Below are 24,492 nucleotides of genomic sequence, written 5' to 3'. Positions count from 1 at the left end.
ATAATGGACAAATAGTGACGAAACAAGGAGGTGTACCTAATGAAGTGGCTGGCTGGTGTATTCTGCATGTAACAGAAAATCGGTGGTTGAGTCATTTTTGTTCAAAGGGGTAAAAATAAAAGGTCTCTGTTCTTATTGAGGCTGATCATCCTAGTCTTGTGGTTCAGCATGATACTTATTTATCTTCCGTCACAGCAATTCTAATTTATTGAAATGACTCAACAACCAACAAAATGGCAAAACAACGTTTAAGATAAATCATAAAGATGAAGACACTCAGCACTCTTACGCTTCTTCCTAACCGAATCTGCGAACAGGGCTATTCGATTCCAGGTGACAGGAATCGATGTAGTCGATTCCATACATTAATCTCGATTCCCACACGACAGAAGACAACGTACAGAAGGACGTTTGGCAAAAACAAAGATTACAGTATTAATTATATTTGACCTTAGAAAGGAAATGTGTATTCAGACAGAGTGTTTACACTCCATGTGCTATCAACGTGAACGTCTCTGTGTGGAATCGAGTTCAAAACTTTGGAGTCGACTCCCAATTCCTGGAATTGAGGAATCGATTCTTTTTCTGGGGGGGGACCGACTCCCAGGCTAACGACCGAATGGGCTCGTGACGTCACCCGCCTTCCCTAGTAACCCGGCTCGGCGTCTCCGCAGGAAAAAACAGCAACATGGTTTGTAATTCAGCCGCTGATCGATTATAAAGCTAACGGAACAGACATTAGTTGCTCCGTCCGCGATGTTTGTTTTATTTGCAGATGGCAAATTAAGGAGATATGTCCATCTTTATGTTTAACGTACAACCTAGCAACCGTGAAAAATGTGATTGTTAGCTAGTTTTAGCGAGCTAACGTTACTGTGCTGGCCAGCTAACGGATAGGCTGTCTAACATAGCTGGCTAGTTCAGCTAACCAGAAAGATAGCTTTAGCACCTATCTAACATTACTATCACATCAGTGTTTTGCTTCTTGACGAGGCTGAAATTGGCCTCTTATTTAGCTTCTCGTTCGAATTCTCCGGTTCCACCTTAAATGGTGCAGTAGTTACATTCTGGCGCGTTGGGCTACCGCTGTAACTGTTGCACCATTTAAGGTGGAACGGGAAAATGCGAATAAAACGCCTGCTTCAACTTCGTCGCTACTTGTCGGATACTGTATGATTAGGTAACAATACTGTGGGACAGACTGCATGTAGAAGGTCTGTTACCGCAACCTAAAGCAGGTCTGTAGCCACAAATGAAAATACTGCTAGCTAGCAGGCTCCTATACTGGGCCTGCTCAGACTTTAGTTTAACGCATGAGAGTTACTGTCGTTCGAAAGTTTAGAGTCATACATTAAATGATACGAATAAGATGCCTTTACTATGCATTTTCATTAGGTTTAAATCATTTGTAGGGAACTGGAAACACGTCCTCTCTTAAAAAAGATGGTTCTTTAAGGATTCTTTAGTAAAAGGAATGGTTCTGTTTAGAACTATGAGTTCATTTTGGAAAGGTTTTCTTAGAACCTTTTCGAAAATTGTTCTACATAGCACCAAAAAGGTTATAGAACCCTTTTCAAAAAAGTTCTGTACGGAACCATATACAACACATTCTCCATCAATCTGAAGAACAATTTCACCATGAAAAGAACCATTTAAGCATGGAATGGTTCTATGTAGAACTTATGTTTCTAAACAGAACCATCTCCTTTACTAAAGAACCATTGAATAACCATCTTTTTTACAAGTATAGACGATATAGATATAGATACAGATAATGTCTCAGAAAGCTGTCACACTTGTGGTTAACTTGTAAATTGTCTTGCAGATAAAATATGTAGATGAGGGGCCTGTGTTGCTTAATTAGGGCAAGAGAAAAGGAGCTTACAGATGAGAAAAGAAGTGTTTTTCTCACTCTTTTAATGAAGATTAGTCTATGACAGAAAATGCAAGAAAAAAAGACTGCATTTCTTTTAAGGGAGTGTAACAAACCATTCAGTGGTTCAAGTAGACTGGCAGTATAATCAGAATCAGTATCACTTCATTTAGCCAAGTATGTTACACATACATACATCTGTTTTGGTGAGTGCACACATGTATGACACGTAACATACTGAACAGACCAGACAAGCACAGACTATTAGAAGATACTTAACTAAAGGACAAATAAAATAGAAAAAAACACAAAAAAATAGAATAAAGGAGCTAAAGAGATCTGTGAATATTCATATAAATATATGCAGGTCTGAGTAGACATACTATAACACCTATTATATACAGAATATTACAAAATGATATGAACATCTGTGAAAATACAATAACATTTGTACAGTTGTACAAATAAGCTTTATGTTATAGGAGTTATACTGTAATACAGTCTACTGTAAAAAGATCAAGAAGACCTTGAGTAACAACCTATTCAGAAGATATGAGATTAACACTCATTTCTACAAGAAATCGAAGGTTTACAGCACCTAAAAGAGACAGAGACATTTCTGTTTCAGTGTAACGACTGTGGAACATCACCTTAAACAAGAGGAATTATATGCTCATGTATCTAAAAAAAACTTTAGTGAAACCTCAAAGAAAAGGCTTTAAAGAAAAAGTCTGGCTGGACTAGATATAAATTACTGTAGGTGTTACTCCTCAGCTGGAAAGAGGTCAGTTATGCTTTGTGGTTAGAAAAGAAACTCCTAGTTCAATTCGAGAGAGTGTTGAACTTTTAGGAAAGTTTTTTTTCCCTTTCTTGGTCTGTTGTCTTCTTCTTATATGCAGAAAGCTTTTAAATAACCCACAAATAAGCCCACATGAGCATTATAACCTTAGGCCTAAAATACAAATTGCAACCTCCTCATTCACTTTATTATACTTTACTTTCAATCAAATTTGAACTGATCGAAAAGTGGCATGTGTGGTAATTCAGCTTTGATTCTTGACTGAAGCCTGAGAGAGCAGGGTGGTGTTTCACAAAGCAGGATTTCTCAGACTAGCCACATAACTTAAGCTCAAAGCCATGCCTGTGTAATAGGAAAAGAGCTTAGGACAGTCTTTAACTGTGGGCTTAAGTTATCTGGCTAACCAACACATGTCGCTTTGTGAAATACCATTCTGCTTTTAGTCAAGGAAAATAGCCAGGGTAAAGCAAATGCTATGTTGGGAAGTCTGTTCTGTCACTTTCCCCTTGCTTTTTGAAGTCTGTCCTGTTCTAGACAGTGATGTGATTGAGCCTTTGTGCTGCAGGGTTTGTTATCAATCCTTCGGAAATTGAAGAGCGCCCCAGACCAGGAGGTGCGCATCCTGCTTTTGGGCCTTGACAATGGAGGAAAGACAACACTACTCAAGCAGCTGGCTTCTGAGGACATCAGTCACATCACCCCTACACAGGTACACCTGTTTTAAAGATTTAACAAGGATGCCAGAGCAAGGTCATGCGTGTGGAATTGAAGGCAAGCAGCCTTGTTCCATGCCCTGCACACAATTCTGTTTCCTGTGCTCTGACACCTCTGCTACTAGACGATAGGTAATTCTGAAACCCTTTATGGGCTAAAAACCACTGTGATAGGTGAGAGAGCTGCTTTAATCAATGTCCATCTATATGCATACAATAGAAGTCAAAATTAATTCTTATTATAAAATGGCAAATTTATGTAGCATTGAATTAGGGGTGGGCAACATGACCATATTTTATTGTGTAGTGATCAGCTACACCACATTTATAACATACTTAAAGAACACTGACCAACTGCATGTTTTTTTTTAGAAGGAGGCTATAATTGGTCCATTTTAGTTGGAGCAGTGTGTAAAACATCATTGTACTTAAAACTTTTGATATAAGGGTGGCACTAGTGTTGCATTCTTTCTGTTCCAACTTCTCAAAACTAAGAAAAAACGCAATAATGTGATACACATTTTGAAAAGTATTATGATATTATATTTTTGCCATATTGCCCAGCCGTCCATTCAATGCCTGTACTTCACTGCCATTTTCTTCTTTGATAACTTGAGCCTACATACGTAATGTAACACTCTACCTCTGGTTTGTTCTACTGGTGGAAATGTTTGGCCCCTGCTTTAGATCAAATCAGCATGTTCCTTTTTTTTTCCACCAGGGCTTCAACATTAAGAGTGTGCAGTCCCAGGGCTTCAAGCTGAATGTTTGGGACATAGGAGGCCAGAGGAAGATCAGACCATACTGGAGAAACTACTTTGAAAACACTGACGTGCTCGTAAGTGTTTCCAGTGACACATATACTCAATATACACAATATTTCTATCGTAAATGGAGTTGGCATCAGTAGAATTGCCCTGCAGCTTATGACCATAATGATGATGAATGCTTTAATATGCTCACCTAAACAGTGTGTTGGCATGTTCAGAATGTTCATCATGTCTGTATTTGCCTTTGCTTTATGTTTGTGAATGTTTTATTAAGAGAAGTTGGTTATTTCAGATATACGTCATTGACAGCGCAGATCGGAAAAGGTTTGAAGAAACAGGGCAGGTAAGCATTTTTGTGTGTGTGAGACTGAGAAATAAAGAAGGAACTGCCAGCTATCTGCAAGAAATCCCATAGATCAAGATCCTTCAACACTGCTATGATTCCACTTTCAACACAGTGCTTTTTACACTGCTCTTGTGAATTGTAGAATTACACTTCTTTACATTGTCTCAGTTTTCAGGAGACAGTAAGCAAAAGATGAACAGTGGCATGTGCAGCACAATACAGGACATGTGTATGCATGTAGTAGTAAAGGGAACCATCCTATGGTTTTTCTTCACAGGAGCTGGCCGAGCTGCTGGACGAGGAGAAGCTTAGCGGCGTCCCTGTTCTTATCTTTGCCAACAAGCAAGACCTGCTCACTGCCGCTCCAGCCTCAGAGATCGCAGAGGGCCTCAACCTGCACACTATTCGAGATCGCATGTGGCAGATTCAGTCCTGCTCTGCTCTTACAGGAGAAGGAGTCCAGGTAAGCTCTACCTTGGATTTTGTGGAGGAAAAATACAAATTCTTAATCATTTATTATTATAACACACATCATTAAATGTTCTGTTGCTTTTATACAACAGTTTTGCAAAGTAAAAAAAAAAAAGCAAAGAAGAGCTAAACATCTAAAATGAGTTTAATTTGGGGGATTTCTTCCACCAAAAAAGTAGTTCCAGCAGCTTAGATTATGGCTTGCTTTACTCAGTGAAACTTTCATGCATCTAGTTGTTGTAAGTTGCCTGCAAAATAATTTCTTTGCAATTTACAACAAAACAATTCGAAAATTGCAAGCAACACATTTTATTTTTTCAGTAGTTTGGTAAATTAGCAGCTTGTATTTCTTGGTACACTGTAACATCCGTGAGGTGAAATTTACATAGTTGCAGCATTTTTTATCTTCTTTGTATAATAATTGACTTTTTATTCTGTTCTGTTTAAAAATTATTGTTTAAGTACCCATTACATTTTAGCCTACTTGATGTCTCGCTCATTTTGTAACAGAAAATCATTGAGGAGCGCGTCTCATTCTCTTCTTCTATAATAATTTTCATCCTTTGGATCAAATTAATCTGAGCTCTGTGCAAAATTAATCTAGCTATGTAGATCACAATAACAGCAGGCTAAAACAGATTAAACAGTGGGGCAAGAAGCCATTTAATCAGCTGGAAGTGTTAGCTGGCTAGTTAACGCAGCTGGTTGCAGAAACATTAGCTTTGAGAAACTCAAGTATGTTGTCATGGCTCAGGAAACTCACTACTAACTACTGTCTCCTTTTCAACTGCCAAATAAACCATCTTCTGCTTTATTTTCTTGTTTATTGATCCGATGAACTTGTTTTAAAGTATGTGAGTCAATGTGATCACCTCATGTGTTTGATGGTATTTGGCTGTTTCATGAAACTTGCTTCACAAAATTGAGATGCTTGCGACTGTTGCGACTAAATGTCAGTACGTTGGAGGGCGTTTTGCATTATGCAACTCAAGTGCAGTTTAGTTTCATGTAGGTTTCAAGCAATTATGTTTCACTGTCTAAAGCCAGCCTAAGGCGATCATTGTTACTTACTAATAACAAAGGTGAAACCTTTTTTTAAACCATCAGGTTGTGTAGTCAGAACTCTTGTCTAATCCCAATGTAGCTAGCAGTACTGTTTAAGAACTGACCAATTCTCTGGCTTAGCACTGACCACTGGGGTACTTTTTTCTGTAAATATTACTGACTTGCATTCTGTCTTTTTAGGACGGCATGAACTGGGTCTGCAAGAATGTCACAGCAAAGAAGAAATAGGTACATTTTTACGCTTTCCAGGCATTGTTTGAAAAAGTGAACACTGTGGACTGTGGATTCTTCACCAGCTGGTCCAGGTTATAGGGGAATGAACTCTACTCTGACAGCAGCTGGGGAGGACTAGGACAAGACCTTTAACCCCTGACCCTTGCAAATGGCCACTGCCACTGCACTGCAAGTCCCTGGCTACATTCCCCATGGATCCACCGTGTCCTGTTATCAATTCTACTGTCACTTTACTGTTCCTTTAGCTTAAAACTAACTGACCACTACCCTTAACATCTACATATAACCAAAGTGCTGCAGCTATCAAACCTAACCTAGGCCCAAAACACTAGTGCTAGCCAAGCAGAGGCCCTGCAGCTGCCTGACAAATTCATTTCAAGACTGAGCTTCTTTTCTTTTCCCCCTCTGTATGCGTTCTCTCTGCAAAGGCTTGTTACTTCATGTATTGCAGTTTTATGATGTGCGATCAGCCATGGAAAAATGTGTGGTGGTGCGCATGTGTGTGTGCGTGGTAAGTGTGGAAACTGGGTTTTGTGTCATTACTTGATGTGGAGTGTTTCTGGTACAGAGATTTTTGACTGCATACTAATTTGAGGTGTCAGAGGACACAGACACACACTGTAGAGCCTTTTTTCCATTTCCTGGTTTTTATACGTTACTTCTTTTAGATGTTTGAGAAAAATTTTGATGTTAGGCCACCTTGTTGTGGTGTTTGTTTTTTTTGTTCCCTGTGTAACTTATGCTCCAAAAGAGCATTCAGCTGGCTTGAACTGTAGTGTTATGAAAGCCTGGAAATCAAGTGCACATTCTAATTTGATTAGTGGGAGAGCATCAGGCTAAGACAGTGCATACCTCTGGAAGCACAGCCACCTCCTCTTCCCTTAGGACAGGACGTGAATGGAATTGTTGACAGGTGTGCTGGTAACAGGTTTAGCAGGCTTAAGCATCTGGTTGTGGCAGCGAAGAGGTGCTTTGTATGTGTGAGACTGAATGCTTGCCCCAGGGTGGACTGATCCAACAATGACCAAAGGAGAGGAAAGATCAAGAAAAGGGACTTTTGTGTGAGTGTTTTCATTTGTGTATCTCCTAACATTCCTGGGCATCCAGTACTTCAGAACATGGTGGGGTTTTTGCTGTCAGAACAAAATCTTATATCTGCATTGTGTTTTGTTTATTTTATGTTTTCATAATTCATTATGTTTTCAGCTGCCCTTTATATCATATGAATATTCCAAAATGAATGGACCAATCGAAATGGTCCAAAATCACCTGATGACTTCCATTATAAGTTAACAGTGTTTTTTTTTTCCTTCTCTTGTAAGTTTACCTTAAGTAATATAAGTTTTTGTTCTTAGAGCATCAATATTCTGTTATTGTACTATTTTCAATTGTTTCTCTTTTTTAATTTCTGAATTCTTTTGAAAAACAACCTGAATTAAAGCCAGTGTAATCAAAAATGTTATGATAGATGTGTAATGCCTAGAAAAAAGTTATTTACAACTTTATCTGTTTTTAAAGGAGCTTCTAACATCATATCCAGCATAATAAATGTATTAGAAAGAGAAGAGATACTACTAACGTAATGGACCAACAGCTTACAGCATGGCTTAAGCACCAGGATCTTTTGATGAAACCCATAAGGTTGATACTATAAAATGCAGAATTTGGTCACAAAACAAACTGTCTCTTTAAATATGAACTTGTTTGAAAGGTTTTTTTGTGCGTGTGTCTTGTTTGGTTTTGTTTTTCCATGTTCAAGGATTAAAATGGCACGGCTGTTGAAACATTTGTCAATTTTCTTACGACTGATTCTTTCTCTAAGCAGCCATGCTGAGACTGAGGCTGTAGCTTGGTAAGCTCTCATTTCGTTTGTCTCTGTGGTACATGGTGGGTCATACCAAACCTGGGCTTGCAATAGTTTTAGGAAGGTGTGGGAGGCTGTTAAAATTGAATGCAGCCCACATGCTGAATGTAAAGCAGGCCTGGCATGATAAAGCAGTTTCATAATGATGAATTCACCTATTCTGAATAAGAGACTCTCACATAGTTTGATTTATAGCAGAGAGGCAGTTTAGGGTATTGTTTCAGTTAGTTGGTTCAATCAAACTCATTTCTATTCACATTCTTTTATGCAATACAAGAAGTAGCTACACTCATCCCTTCTTTGATGCACAGTAATGCACAATACCTCATTTAGTACCGCTTCCATTTAGTACCTTTTCCATTTTCCACTGTCTTTTTTATAGACAAAAACACTGCTTTCCTTTCCTTTTAGATTAAAGTTTTAGTTTCTTTCCTGAAACATTTTCTAACATAGTAAGTGAATGGAAGGCCCTTTACTTTCCCCACTCTGGGCCCAGAGTCAAGGGCATAACTGTTAATTTATGATTTGAGGGGTGGAAATGGGATGCTGGTTTGAGCATTGGGGTCAGTCTAGGGTTGGCTGGCAAAATGCTTGGGAGCTGGGCAGATACCAAAACCAATATCATTCAGTATTATAATATTATTAGGCAGACTGTAAAAACGCTAGTTCTGTAGTGGCCAGCATACATACATACTAATAAAGTTAGCCTTAGCTACACAGCTAGATAAGGTTATATTTGCAAACTCTTCATAAAAAGTTGCATCTTCATAATAATTTTGTCATATTAATATGCTTGAACTTGTTACTCACCTAAGGCAAAAGAACTGGAATGTGCATCTTCCTCTTTTGAACATTATGACCACCTCCTTGTTTCTACGCTCATTGTCAATTTTTTTTTTTACTAGTTCTGTAGTTCTACAATTACAGACTGTAGTCCATCTGTTTCTCTGCATACTTTGTCAGCCCCCTTTTACCCTGTTCTTCAGTGGTCAGGACCCCCATGGACCCTCACAGAGCAGGTACTATTTGGGTGGCGGATCATTCTCAGCACTGCAGTAACACTGATGTGGTGGTGTTGTGTTAGTGTGTGTTGCACTGGTCTGAGTGGATCAAACACAGCAGTGCTGCTGGAGTTTTTAAACACCTCAGTGTCACTGCTGGACTGAGAATAGTCCACCAACCAAAAATATTCAGCCAACAGCATCCTGTGGGCAGTGTCCTGTGACCACTGATGAAGGACTAGATGATGACCAACACAAACTGCGCAGCAGCAGATGAGTTATTGTCTCTGACTTTACATCTACAAGGTGGACTGACAAGGTAGGAGTGTCTAATAGAGTGGACAGTGAGTGGACACTGTTTAAAAACTCCAGCAGCACTGCTGTGTCTGATCCACAAATACATGGTTTACCATATGATACAAAAACAATTTAACAAGTAACAATCCAAAATACATCTACTGCTGATTCAGTGTGAAGAGATGACCCTCTGATTTGATTCAGGTGAATTGAGTCTCTGTTTTTTCCTCAGTGTGCTTTGAATACTGTCAAACATGGTTTTCACTTAAAATTATAACATAAAATACTATATTTAGACATATTAGGAGCAACCTATTTTTTACCAGCATAAAATAAAGCATGACATGTTCCACTCATTTCGTGAACATTCTTATTTTGCTTACACTAAAGAACTAGGTGTTTCAGCCACATCCACTGCTGACAAGTGGATAAAATTTAGCAGATTGCCTTGCAATCACTATAGACAAACACTAGCAGTAGAATGGGGTGTACGGATGAGCTCAGTGACTTTAAACATGGTACTGTCATAGGATGCCACCTCTGCCACAAGTCATTTTGTGAAATTTCTGTCCTGGTCAACTGTAAGTGCTGCTGTTGTGAAATGGACGTGTCTAGGAGCAACAACAGCTCAGCCACGAAGTGGTAGATCATGCAAACTTATATGACAGGCCTGCGGAATGCTGAAGTACACAGCGTCTATCCTCTGTGAAATCACTCACTAAAGAGTTCCAAATTGCCTCTTGAAGCAAGATCTGCAAAAGAACTGTGTGTTGGGAGCTTCATGAATGTATTTCAGTGACTAAGCAGCTACACACAAGCCTAAGATCAATATGTACAACTGCCAAGCGTCAACAATGCCACCGCTGGAATCTGGAGCAGTGGAGACTTGTTCTCTGGCAGACTGATGGATGAATCTGGGTTTGATGGACGCCAGGAAAACGTTACCTATCAGAATACATAGTGGCAACAGTAAATTTTGGTGGAGGAGGGATAATGGTCTGGGGATGTTTTCCAGGATTCGGGCTTGGCCCCTCAGTTCCAGTGAAGGGTGATGTTAATGCTACAGCATACAAAATCATTTAAGACAATTTTGTGCTTACAAATTTGTGACAACAGTTTGGGGAAGACCCTTTCCTGTTCCAGCATGACTGTGCCACTGTGCACAAAGTGAGCTCCATAAAGACATGGTTTAATGAATTTGGTGTGGAGGAACTCTGACTCTTAACCAGACCTTCTCGTCCAACATCAGTATCAGTGCCTGACCTCACAAATGCTCTTTTGACTGAAGGGGCACAAATTCCCACAAACACACTCCAAAATGTTGTGGAAAACCTTATCAGAAAAGTGGAGGCTGTTACAGATGCGGGGGTGGGGGGGTGGTAACACCATATTAATCCCCATAGTTTTGGTATAGGGTGTCCAACAAGGTCATATAGGTGCGATGTATAGGTGTCCATATACTTTTGGCCATATAATGGATCTGCACGTTATTACTTAGCAATGTTTAATGAAGAAACATTGTGAATTGCTTTATAAACAGCCTTTGTTCATCTGATTACCACCGCTATGAATTAGCACCAGCTCTGTCCCTATGGAATGTGTAGTGTTGTGGTAGTGCACATTGATATTGCACAGCAGTAGGGCAACATTTGAGGATTTAACAGACAGTCAGGTACATACACTGATCAGGCATAACATTATGACCACCTCCTTGTTTCTACACTCATTGTCCATTTATCAGTTCCACTTACTATATAGGTGCACTTTGTAGTTCTACATTTACAGACTGTAGTCCATCTGTTTCTCTGCATACTTTGTTAGCCCCCTTTTACCCTGTTCTTCAGTGGTCAGGACCCCCATGGACCCTCACAGAGCAGGTACTACTTGGGTACATTCTCAGCACTGCAGTAACACTGATGTGGTGGTGTTGTGTTAGTGTGTGTTGCACTGGTCTGAGTGGATCAGACACAGCAGTGCTGCTGGAGTTTTTAAACACCTTAGTGTCACGGCTGGACTGAGAATAGTCCACCAACCAAAAATATTCAGCCAACAGCATCCTGTGACCACTGATGAAGGACTAGAGGATGACCCACACAAACTGTGCAGCAGCAGATGAGCTATTGTCTCTGACTTTACATCTACAAGGTGGACTGACGAAGTAGGAGTGTCTAATAGAGTGGACAGTGAGTGGACACAGTGTTTAAAAACTCCAGCAGCACTGCTGTGTCTGATCCACTCGTACCAGCACAACACCCACTAACACGTTGCATTTTTTTTTTCATTTGTCCAATTTCATTTTAAATGTTTCGCTCTTGCATCACACTGTTTGCTCTATTTGTAGCCCTGTGTTAAAAAATGGTGTTATTGTCTCATAGGAAGCATGCGCTAGCCTTCACCCGTCTAGCTTGGTAGCTTCGTGTGACAGTGGAGACCTAGCTACCAGATGAAATTAGCAATGACTACTGGGGAGAAAACTGGATAAAAGTCCAAAAATAAATTAACAAATAAAAATACTGAAGTCTCCGTAAGTCTGCATCTAAACAGGACTCTCAGGAAGTTTGGTCCCTCTTGCAGACTAGATAACAAAGGAATTAGTCTATAATTCCGGCGAAGATTTAGACTTATTCACTTTAGATTTAGTGAATAAAGGTTGGCTTCAACTACAAGTGTTACCATAGAGAGAGAACTTCCAAATGAAGACAGATACAGCTCAAGGTTAAATAAACAAACGTTAATCAGCGCTGCCCTTTAAAGGTGCTATTGCATCTGTTAGAAATGTGTTATTTTTGAGAACATTAATTAGATTTTTCCTTTTTTCTCGATTATTAATATTTTCACCTTATATTTAGTGAGGATGCGTCCTCCTACACTCTCTTAGATTACGCCCTGCACTGAGTAAATGTGCTGGTGTGATAAGGTAAGCAGCAGCGCTATGTTCTGCAGAAGTGCCCCCTCCCCCCCCTCAAAGGGCAGGCCTAATGTCATCACACCATCAAGCCTTATGTTACTATGGGAACCTCTCCAGCTGCCGTATTGCTCAGGTGAATGGCTAGAGACATGCGTCTCCAGAGCGCTCTACGTGTCCTCCACTGATCCTGCTAGTGCCATTACCTTGAACTGAGTGAATGTCATGTGCTGGTAATTGATGAAAGAATCTCTAGAGACCTCGTGTTCAGTCGCACCCATAGTGAAAGGACATTAAAGCTCTCGTCTGGCTTTCACTATTCAGTCTTCCATTTGCTGTATCCTCTGTTTCGTTCTTGATTCCGACTGAGCAGGTTTGATTATCAGGCGTAGCAGCCTGCACTGTTGAATCTGTCCACAGAGAAGTATAATTTTCAGTGTACAGCGTACACTTTCCCTCAGTCACTTTCCTCTCCCCCAGCGTCAACGTTTTACTCTATCTCAACACTCAACAGACACTATAGCCTGCCTAAGACCTGTCAACACCATTAATGACCTGCTGCTTTGCCTGATCACAGGTTAAAATAGCTTTTGGCTGTGGGCAGTGTTTGAGTGTGTCCCCTGAATGACTCCACTCAGGGCCGGAACTCTGGAGGGGCCACCTGAGCCGTGAAGGACATGGTGATGAGGTGTGTCACCTGCTGCGGAACTCCCCCCCCTCCCTTTAGCGCCTCCTAAGAGAAAGGCCTTCAGGAGAGGTGCTGGATGGAATGAGATCCTGACACCCAGCAAGGGTGACAACGGAAAGCCCTTTAGCCCCCCACAGACTGAACCACCATGACTAATAGTACCAAGAATATTTTGATGTGTGAACCGCTGTGACAAGCACTTGCAATTTGACTTTCTTCTTGTCTTTATTTATTTATTTTAGACCTCAAACGTTCATCATGCTGCCCAAAAGGCTTTAGGCTGCATTCACAAGGACCTTAATGTATCAATGAAAAAACGTACCTCTTACCATTGATTTCAATTAGAATGATGTGTTGATGGACAGGGGACAGTAGGCATTGCAAGAAAATGACACCGTTGTCTGTTAAAAGAGTTTACCAGAGTTGATGGAGCGTACTCTGATGTATCCATGCATTTTGCTAGTAGGAGATGATGTGAATGGGGGCTTCAGTTAGTCACAGAAATTTCAAACATCAACAACCACCAGAAGTTTTCGCTTATGAGCTTTAATGTTGAATGAGTTTCCTACTCATATCTATCTCCACCCACAAACACACTCAAAACAGACAAAGTGCGTCAATGCATTTTTTGATGGATGTGAAAATGTCGTGTGAACACAGCCCTGGTTTGCTTACTTAACAGTTTAGCCGCATCAAATCTGATTGCCTGGGTCTCATTCACCCATATTTTCCTAAGATTGTTCTTAAATGTGTACTTGAGAAAGGTCCTAAGAAAAAGTCTATGTCAGCTCTTAACCACAGAACTGTTCGCAGCTTTGTGCTCTTGAGTGTGTGTAGATTCTGTTCCTACCTAAGAGCAAATTTCTTCTTAAGGATGGTTGGTGAATGAGGCCCAGTGTTGACACTGTGATTAGTACAGTCTTAACTTGCATTGTGGACATTCGGGGTTTATTAACAACAGTTTTTCAAAGTATTCCTGAGCCCATGATATCATCGCAGAGACATGCCAGTTTTTATGCAATGCAGTCTGAGGGGTCAAAGGTCATGGGTAGTCATTTGTGGTTTTCAGTCTTGCTCTTTATGCACAGAGATTTCTCAGAATCCTTGAATATTTTGATGATATTGCAGCATAGATGGTTCTAAAAAGAAACTCTGAAACGTTCTGAAGAGATTCTGGTCTCATAACTCGGCTTTAATGAAAACTCGGCAACAGCACATTGGCCACATTGCCCCTCCCCTTTGCCCACTAGTCTACCAAGAAGTCTCTGAAATGATTAGTGTGTCGCCTCCTTAAAGGCACCTGGATCCAGGGAGTACCAAGCGTCCTTCTGGGCTCAGCCTTTGGCCGGTTCCCTGCAGCCATCAGGGTAATGAGGTCCTCCTGGGTCCCCAAGGGACGTTGAGGGGAGTCCGAAACTGTTGAGGGGCTTTGACGGCACTGGGTCACTATCACACTGAATAGCTGGCTACTCCTTTGTTTACAACTCTGCCCTGGAAGCTTTTAAATAACCTCAGCTTAACATGCACAAATATTCCATTATCTTGTAAACTATATACGACCCAGCGTGTCCTAATGCCACAATATTGTGCACTGTAGAGAGTTATATACCTAAAAGTCTTTGAACTGCTCACTGAGGAATATTAGTTTCAAGCTGTTGGATTATTTGCTGAGGCATTTTTGGCAAAGTGGTGAGCCTCAACCATCCTTGTTCATAAAGGACTAGGCCTTTCCTGTATCCTCCTTTTATACCCAAGCTTGATTGCATGAGCTGTTTAAGATGTTTTTTTGAACATTTCACAACGTTCTAGTCCTAAATTGCCCCTGTCCCATCTTTTTTGGAATGTGTTGCAGGCATCAATTTCAGAACGAACTTATGTTTACAAAAACGTTGTTTTTTGTTCAAATATAGGTCAAAGTAGATGAATAAATCACTGCTTTCTAGTTTTATTTGCATTTTAACCACTGTCCCAACTTTTGTGTAATTGAGTTTGTAAAACAAATGAAACATTTAGGGAAACATTCCATTTTGACACTACTAAAATGATCATAAAACTGCCTAAACTTTACCAAATGTTTCGGTAGTAACAATTTTAGCTACTTTTCAGTATATCTCAAAATGCTAGCCAGGAGCCAGTGGAACAGTTGTACACATGAAAAATCAGATTTTTCTCACTAAAACACAAAAAAAGTTGACTGAACTGTGAAAAATATGCATTTTGGTATTCGTTTTCAGATCTTGGGACACATTTACTTTAAAACAGTGGGATCTAACTGCTCACCATATGGCTGTGAGGGACAGGGATGCAGTCTCACTTCCTGCTCTAAAATGCTGGGTTGTGGCTAAAATGAATAGTCCTCCTATGGACTAAAACTCCTTGTGTTTCGGTAGTGACAAAAACGTGGGACAACATTTTTTGAATAAAGTTTTTAAGTCATTTATCTAAATCTACCAACTTCAAAAGAAATAAAAAACAGAGAAACCAATACAAAGAAATTTAAGTATTTTGTCTACAAGTTGAAATTTAGGTGTTTAAAACATCCACTTCCCAATAGAAAGTACCACACAAATGATGTTTTTGTATGTTTTTAGCTTATTACTATCTCTTTTAATGCTGTTAAAAGATTTTGCAGCTTGAACTGAAATGGTAGAATACTCCATATCAACCATTTTAACGATCAAGAATGGGTTGATTGCCTGCCTAAACAAGAGGAAAATGTTTAAAGGAGGTAAAATGTGAACAGATTTTAATACCATTCACACATTGCCTTACTCTGAATAACAAGTCTCAGGGTTCTCAGTATGGCACCTGCTGGCTGGCGCTTCATTCCAAGCTCTGCGTCATGGTCTGAGCATGGGATACAGTTAAAGTTTGCGTATCCAAGGAAACCTGTGCCCACCTTGCTGAGTTGTAACATCAGGAAACGTGAAAGATAATTAGTCTACAGAGACACTCTCAGATAAGGCCTATAGAGATTCTATAGATAGGGAATGACTGAAATGCTTTCTACTGTAAAAGATTCTTTAAATGAAACCACAGTGAGAAGAGTGTTATGTCCATTTCTGATTAATCTTCATGACTCGGGTCAGTATTTCCTCTTGTATATTTAGCACATGGTGAGATGTGATGATGGTTCTGGTGTGTGTGAGTAGTCACTCTGTGTTAACTTACTGACCTGGGCTGAGTCATCATCATGACGCACATAATCAGGAAACACAGTGGGAACAGGTTACAGTAAACTCTGCATATTAAACACAAGACTGCTATGGGCCACCCGAGCTGAATGCGTCACACCGTCTCTTAGCACAGCAGATAGCACAAAGTGTAGCTATACCAAGCAGAATGCTTCACAGTGAGAGCACTGATAAAAATCAAGCTAAAGTTCATTTTACACTCTATTTGTATAAATGTAAAGAATACATCTTCTCACATTTGCACAAAGTGTGCCTCATCTTGTACTTAAAAGAAGCAGGACATGTTTCTTAGTTAGCCATTGAACACATCAGATTGAAAAGTAGGTAAACACAAACATTTCTAAACTGACACATATAATGATAATTAGAAAACATAGATACTATTCCTATGACAAAACATACAAATAAAGCAAAAAAGGCAAGAATACAATTTATTGTGTTTGAAAGCTAGTTGAAAAAAACTAAAAGTAGTTGGATGAGTGATTCAGAATCCTCAGTCTTGATTGGTCTTCTTTGGATGATGTATGGTAGCTTTAGTGGGCACTAAAGTTTTACAAATTACATGTGCGTTTTTGAAAATACAAAGTGCGTTGGGCAGGCTACAGGAGTGCTTTTGAGTGGTGGTGTCTGTTGCTACAGGACAACGACTGAAAAAAACACTCTTGAGAGAGTTTGAAAAGGCATCGTCTCAACACCCCCTAACTCTCCACAAACTCACTGCTTTCGAGCTAAAAGATATGAGGTGAAATGAGACAAGGCTAGTAATGTTAGTTGATGTAACAAACCATTATCATTTGTCTATTTAGTCTTAAAAAATTGAACATCTTTCCTTTTTCTGTATGAATTTCAAAGTCACACGTCCTGTGGCCTTTTTGTGGTCTGCTTATGGTTTATTTTAATATAACAATAGATAATGAACAAAAAGAAAAATCTCTGCACAGTAAAAGGTTTCATCTTTGGAACGTTTTAGTTTATACAAGACATGACAGCAGCGATTTGCGAAAACGGATTTATTTTCTGTCATATAGAGAACCAGCCTTGACCCACAGTCTCAAATATGGACATGATACCCACTACAGAATGACATCACAACTTCAGAGGTCTATAGCAAAAATGGAGGGGTGTACTGTATAACGCTGAACCTCAGAAGCAGTGTGTGCACCTTCATTAAAAACAATGGTTTTGCGGTGCCGTAGCCCACAGCCTTTATGTTGGCTTTTAAGTTGTGTTTCTTTACTGTCACCTCTTACAGACAGTGCATAAGATTTTAACCGTCTATTGCATGAATTATTACTAAAACTTAATAAAAATGTTTTAGTGTGTTTTTATTATTTCAAATTTCTTAAATAATGGAACTATTTGAAAACAAAATTGTTTGAAGTGGGGTATTTGGTAGATTGTTGCCATATGACAAGAACAAACAAATGCAACTTATACTTAATTAAATGTATGACCCAATATTTACAAATGTTGGAAATTAATTTCTATTGTAATTTGGAATGTATGGTAATAACAACACCTTGATAAGAATTCCTGGTCATGTGATGTCATGAAGTATTTGTCCTTTCAAAGTAAAAGACCCCTTTCCATTATTAAATAGGAGAACTCAGATTTTATATTACTGCTTTTTAGTAAGATTGAGATAAAGCAATTGTTGCCATTTGGCAACACCGTGCAATAGAGGGTTATGTGTCATTATTTGAATTAGAGGTTTAACTCAAGTTCAGTCCTGCCCTGTGTGTGTATGTATATATGTGCATGTGTGTTCTGGTGTCAACTTGTCAGTGCATCACTACACTGGTGTGCATTTGCTTATGTTCACAGGGGCGTGGCTAGATGCACTTGACAGCTGTGTGTTTCTATGACAGCCGTGTGTGTGTATATGTGTGTGTACGTGCCCCGGCAGAGGGGCCTCTGTGAAGGTGTGTGTTTTAGTGCTTCCACTCTGCTGGGAGGCCGGCTCTCAGCTGTTGTGCAGCTGCTGTTTGCATTAGCTGCCCTCGAGCCCTTCACATTTACCCGTTCCTCTCTATGACACATCACACTTCTGTTTCCAAAAGCCCCCTGCCTAATCAAAGACATCCACACACTGTATGGGATGAGTCAGGCCTGCGAACGTTGCACACAACTGCAGGTTTCATATTCCTATAATGAGTAACCAGAGACTGGGGGAAATCTGCTGCTCTGGCTGCCCTCTTTGTTACCTGAGCGCACCCCTCCAATTATTAACATAGGGGCCTGGGAATTCAGGCCAGAATGCTGCTGCTCCTGCAGCACATGCTAAACAGAGCCCATGTTGTGTGCTGCGATAATCGTTAGAGTTAGTAATGCACTGAAAACAGTAATGCATTGATTTCACTTGATTTTAAATAATTCCCACATTAATAAATACAAATCTTTGTATCTCAAAAATACTAACTCTATAGCAACAGGGAAACAATGTGCATTGGGTGATTTTGGACCATTTCTGTTGGTCGATTCATCATGAAATTTTCATATAGTATAAAGGGCAGCTGGTGTTTTCAAATGGTTATAAAGATTTGATGTAACAGTAACCATATGTTTCATACATGCAGTCTTTCACTTTACCTACCTTACTTATAACTTATTTTATTTATGTGGAAATTAAATACAACTTTGAATCAAGTAAATTCAATGCATTCCTTTAATTCAGTAGTAACATAAATGTGTGATGTTCCATAAGAAAACTTTACTAATTCTGGGGAAAAAAATTGCTACATCAGTTTCCTTTAGTGGTGTCATAATGTGCTAAATTGGTTTGCAGAATATCAGCCTCATGCATCAACATTTTGACTCAAATTAAAGCCCACATTTCCATGCTCCAGAAAGGACTTTTAGAAAAGCTTTAAGATTTTAAAACAGACATAAAATTTCATCTCTTGCCCATTCATGTCAGTCATACACTAAGTAAATATGTTATAAAGAATCTGAAACCATCACATAGGCTGATTATGAGCTCTGATTGGAACCCCCACTTTCTTAGATCAGAGGATGGCCCCCCAGGTCCTCAAAATTACCCACATGCCCTTGCAACTCTCCTGGCCGTGCGTCTCTAGGCCCTAAGAGGGATTTTGGATTATCCTGCCTGGCTTTAGGGATTGGAGTCACAATGTGCTGGATGGCAGAAATCTTAATTCTGCATGGTAAATAGATTATTGGGCATGTGAGGGGATGACAACACGTTTGGGTGAGGATAGGTGGGTGTGGTCTTTACACAAATGAGCATGTTTCTTCGCTCCTACTGCTATTTCCCTCCTCGTTATTTCCTTTCCTCTTTTTATTTTACCCTTAGTGACAGTGAGGAGGAGTACGGAGAGAAGAATGAAAGTCATTAGCTAGTGTGCTGGCACTATAGTGCTGTAAAGTTTGGCTGCAGTGAGAGGCCAGCGGCTTTGGCCTCTTCTGCTTCACACTGATCCCTGCTGAGGTTTTCTGGGGATTCACATTCGCTCCCACTCTCTTCTTTTCTCAGCACAAACTGTGCTTACGCTGCAATTTCCTTGGACATTCAGAACCAAAAGTAACCCTTTTTAACCTGGAGTGTGTGAAAAATGGCAAAAGAGCAGGATTTTGTTGATATTAGCAAAATTAGTTTTTTGTATCATTGTGTTGGCTACGGTGTGGGTTCTGCTAATCAACAAGGATGTACCTGAACAGTACAGTGTCTGAGGCGTGACTAATAGTGATGTGTCATGGACAGCTGTGGTGGAGTGCCTATGGATGACGAGAACACTGATCTCCGGTGAGGAATGCAGAATCATCTTAACAGTCATGCACCCATCACTACAAAAGAAAATAAACCCCTTGAACTCTCTACTCTCTTCAACTACTGTCATCGTACAAAAATGTAACAGGGCAAAAGTTGATTTGAAGTGAAGTTTGAGGTTTGAACTGCTACAAAATATTGCTTTTGTTAATCTAACCCATTTATTTTGCTTTTACTTCATTTTGCTTTTCATTTTGCATTAAAGGTATTTGTTGAAGTTGATTCAAAAACATTTTTTAGGTTTTTTTTTTTAGTTTATTGATAGGCTTATTATTTAGTTATTAATCTTATGACTTATACAGTGACTAATATAAAACTGCAAACCTCAATATCACAAATGTTGGGACAGTATTTGAAATGCACATAAAAATAGAAAGCAGTATTTTGTTCACTTTGACCTGTATTGGGACAGTAACAGCACAAAGACAAGATATTTATGTTTTACCACATCATCTTCATTGTTTTTAGTAAATATACACACATTCTGAAATTGATGCCTGAAACATGTTCCAAAAAAGTTGTGACAGGGACAATTTAAGACTAGTTCAGTGTTGTACAATGTTCAAAAACATCTTACATGGGTGATGCAATTATGCTTGGGTATAAAAGGAGCATCCAGGACAGGCCTAGTTCCTTATGAGTTAGAATGGATCGAGGCTCAACACTCATCAGCAAATTAGTGCTCATCACCCAAGTAACTTGCACATCTGTAAAGGCACTATTATCAGTGAAAGATACACGTTTTGGAGCAACATGTCTTCTGGACGACGTCTTTTTCAGGGACGTCCATGCTGATTTCAAGCCACATTTTGCACTTGTTGTGTAATCAGAGAGTGCAGGCACTACACTGGCCTGCCTGCAATTCAGTCCTGTCTCTCACTGAAAACATGTAGCACATGATGAAGCGCAGAATATGACAACAAAGGCCTTGCACAATTGCGCAACTGAAGGTTTGCGTAATGGAAGAATGACAAAAAATTCCACTTTTGGTGTTTTCATTCAAATGATTAGTAAGTGCTGTTAAAAGGAAAGGTGATGTAACACAATGCTATACAAGCTCCTGTCCCAATTTTGTTGGAAAGAGTGTATACACAAAAATAAAGTTTATACAGTACAACAGATATTCAAGGTGTACAGGTCAAAGGGAAAAATCACTGCTTTGTGCTTTTTTTAACATTTCATATACTGTCCCAACCTTTTTCGACTTGAGGTTTGTAATAGGTAAGTTATGTAGTTATGAGAGTGTAGTTATGTAGCAGTTTTGCGGTTTTTTGCTTGGATGTACAGCCGTAGGAGAAACATTTACATTACCTTTGAAAAGGTTCTTCAGACTTGCACATCTCATTTTTAAAAAGTTCCTTTAACAAATCATCCATTGACAGGTTCTATAGGGAACCAAAAGTGGTTCTTTTATAGCAGTGGTGGTCACCAACCCTTCTGGGCATCTACCTTCCTGCAGGTTTCACCTCCAACCCACACTTAACACATTCAAATCAGGCAGTGAAGGACTTCTACAGGCAATAATTAGATGGATCAGGTAGAATTGATTAGGGTTGGAGCTAAAGTCTGCAGAAAGGCAGATCTCCAGCAGCAGGGATGACGAGTCCTTCATGGCTTTGCTTTACAGAACCCTCTAGCGTCTTTATTTTCAAGAGTGTGCACTTAAACACATAAAACAGCCTAAAGTTGTGGTGAATTACTCCAGGTTTCTCACTGGAAAAAGTAAAGGTAGAAAACAATGTCAATCTACATGACAGCTCCAGTACACCAATCACACACTGATGGTCAGGTAACAGATCTCAAGCTACCATTAAGCATGCAACAATACACCTTAGAGCGCTATAATCAAAACCTACAGCCTCCCCCTGCAAACGGCTGAGGGAGTCTCTGTGTGCAGCCTTCTTCTCAGGGACGCCCCAGACATGGTTTAATAATGCATGTTAAAAGAGGGGAGAGCTCATAGCGAATTCTCTTTAATCTGATCAGCTGTCACATGTGACACTTCACCCAGCCCTATAGCAGGACTGGGACGGCAAAGCTTACTGTGTGAATGCAAACCAAAGAACTAGCCTCAGCCTGTGATGGCCTCAAAGGAAGCAGCAGAGTGAAAGGCCCTGCAGCCTTTATCCAAATATGTCTACACCCTTATCTTCCTCCTTCTCTCTTCCCCTCTCTCACGCTCCTACACCTACACCCTGTTTTAAAAAGAAAAAAAATGGGAACAATTCATATTGTCTGAGGTGGATTCGGTCCAGGAGAGGTTTTAGGAGTCCTAACGGCTAACGGGTGTTATCTTTTCTCTCCAGGCCTTGTGAAATATGACCAGCGCAGGCATGATCACATGCGAAGAAGAGCCAGAGCTGAGTGGCTGCTGCTGCCTCTGCTGCGTTTTTGCAATCGATCCTTCCGGCAGGCCAGGAGTCCTCCCACGGGCTGCAGTCAGTCCGCATGAGCAGCTCCAGTGTGATTAGCATCATGGGACGGTGTGGAGCTCTAAAAAACAAACCCATTGTGGAACGCTCAGAGCATATGGCGTGTCCACCCACAGCAAGCCGGCAGGGGAAGATAAAAAAAAAAAGGAAGGAGAAGAAGAAGATGGATTGTATTCAGATCTCTAATTGGTCACAAAGTGTCGACGGCACTGTGTGTGTGTGTGTGTGTGTGTAATGAGTGTGGATGCGAGGGGCCGTGGGAGGAGAAGGACAGGAACGTTACACTCCATAAATAAATGATGAGCTTCTCTTGGAGACTGATGACTTTCCCCTTCTTCTTCTTCTTCTTCTTCTTTTCCCCTCTGGCCCCTTCCCCCCCTACCCTACAGCTGTCTCCTCCCCACCCCCAAATTCCACTATGCTTTAATGGGATCTCTGAGCCTGACGCATCACAGGGCAACCCGTAACAGTCGTCACCACTTCTGTCATCCTCTGGTTCCTCCAAGTCTGCCGTGCAGGAGAGCTATATCAGATGTGGGGGATTTGCGATGACTCGCCGCTGTTATTCTGGTGGATGTGTTGCCATCGCTTTGAGGCATGCCTTCCACCACCTTCCACCCAGCCTGCTGTAGGTCCAGTGAGTCAGGCAAAGGCTGCGGAGTTTTTACAGGAAGGCCACATATTCCAGTCACGCCTCATAAAGCTCAGCAAACAGTAACTACATATTACCAAAGTCATAAACAAATGATTAAACTGCCTGACAAATGGTTAACTGCCTCTCAAACACGGCCCCCCAAAACCATTTTTATAAACAGAGACCGCTCAAAAGACAAAATCCAGAGATCACCAACTGACAAATCTCCAGGCAATGTAACACACAGGCCTACTGCCTGGTACAACAGGGGTTCTGCTCTAACCAATCCATGCTTTATAGAGGATCTATATGAGTGTATACCAGTCACCCTCAGGGCCTTATAGGCTTTCAGAGAAGGCCTAATGGTTTATGTGAAAAAAGAAAAAAATCAATTTTTGTTCATTTTTGTGACGTCGGTTGTATTTGGACTCTGTAAGTGCTGTAGTAATTCTCTTCCTTCATAGTTAAATTTTGACTAGAAACAAAAAAGGTTAAATAACCAACAAAAATAATCCAATCAGGATTGCGGTATCTGGGTAGACACAGCCAAGCGAGCTCTCCCTTTTGGTTAGGCCTTCACGAGCTGGACTGAAGTCCTAATGTGCCAGATAACATAAGGAACATTAGCAAGTGACAGTGTAATCAACCAATTACGTTTTGATTTTCAGTAGAAGGGACTAATTTTGTGAGGAAACAATGTCTCTTATGGAAGTCCTAGATACGTCCCTGACTGCAAGTGGATGTGGTAGCTTGGACCAATGTGCTTTAGCCAGAGGGAAGACGGCAGCAGGCCTCTGAAAGAATCACTGTAAAACTGCTACAAGGCAAACTCTATGTTAATATGCCTGTCACAAGCTTCAAATAAAACTTGGAATGTATTTTACAAGCTTCAAATGTCTGTGTTTAATCTGGAATGGCCAAAAAATGTTCATGTGAATCACTATTAGTTCAGCATTAACATACTACTAAATCTTCATAAGGGTTCTAGAAAAAATTAGCAGTATCGTAGAGGTCCTTCATGCCTTGTTTATTGACTGAGTTTTGACATTTATGGCCCAAACTGAAGCCTTAGCTCTACGAGTCATGGTTCGCCACTGGTATATACATAGTACTGTGCAAAAGGCATCTAAGCACATTATTTAAAACAGTTTATCTTGGCAATAAGCGTGTTTGTGCTTGTAAAACACAATATATCATTAGAATAAATGCAAATAAACACAGTAAAAAGTAACAAGAATTTCTTGTGAGCTAGTTTGAAGAACAAGGTTTGGTTCCAGATTTCTCCTGAACACCCCCAGCCACTGCAGAGATATATTAATGTCCATCACCAGCACGCTTGGTATTACAAAATGAAGTATTGATTAGCCAAAATAGGTATTAGATGATAACTTCAATTGATACTGAGCTGCTGAGGCGAGG

General features: G+C 40.2%; 1 protein-coding gene across 1 annotated transcript; it reads left to right on the top strand.

Annotated features, from left to right (window-relative positions):
* Positions 1 to 602: 602 nt before the first annotated feature.
* Positions 603 to 8,059, top strand: arl3a (ADP ribosylation factor like GTPase 3a). The gene is made up of 6 exons (XM_036573886.1): positions 603 to 691; positions 3,238 to 3,381; positions 4,107 to 4,223; positions 4,448 to 4,498; positions 4,779 to 4,964; positions 6,218 to 8,059. The coding sequence occupies exons 1-6, from the start codon at positions 689 to 691 to the stop codon at positions 6,263 to 6,265; spliced, it is 549 nt and encodes a 182-aa protein (XP_036429779.1). The 5' UTR covers positions 603 to 688; the 3' UTR covers positions 6,266 to 8,059.
* The last annotated feature ends 16,433 nt before the right edge of the window (positions 8,060 to 24,492 follow it).

The sequence above is a fragment of the Colossoma macropomum genome, unplaced genomic scaffold (assembly GCF_904425465.1).
Source record: "Colossoma macropomum unplaced genomic scaffold, Colossoma_macropomum, whole genome shotgun sequence".
Classification (NCBI taxonomy): domain Eukaryota; kingdom Metazoa; phylum Chordata; class Actinopteri; order Characiformes; family Serrasalmidae; genus Colossoma; species Colossoma macropomum.
Note: the sequence above shows the minus strand (reverse complement) of the source record. Positions and strands in the feature narration are given on the sequence as shown.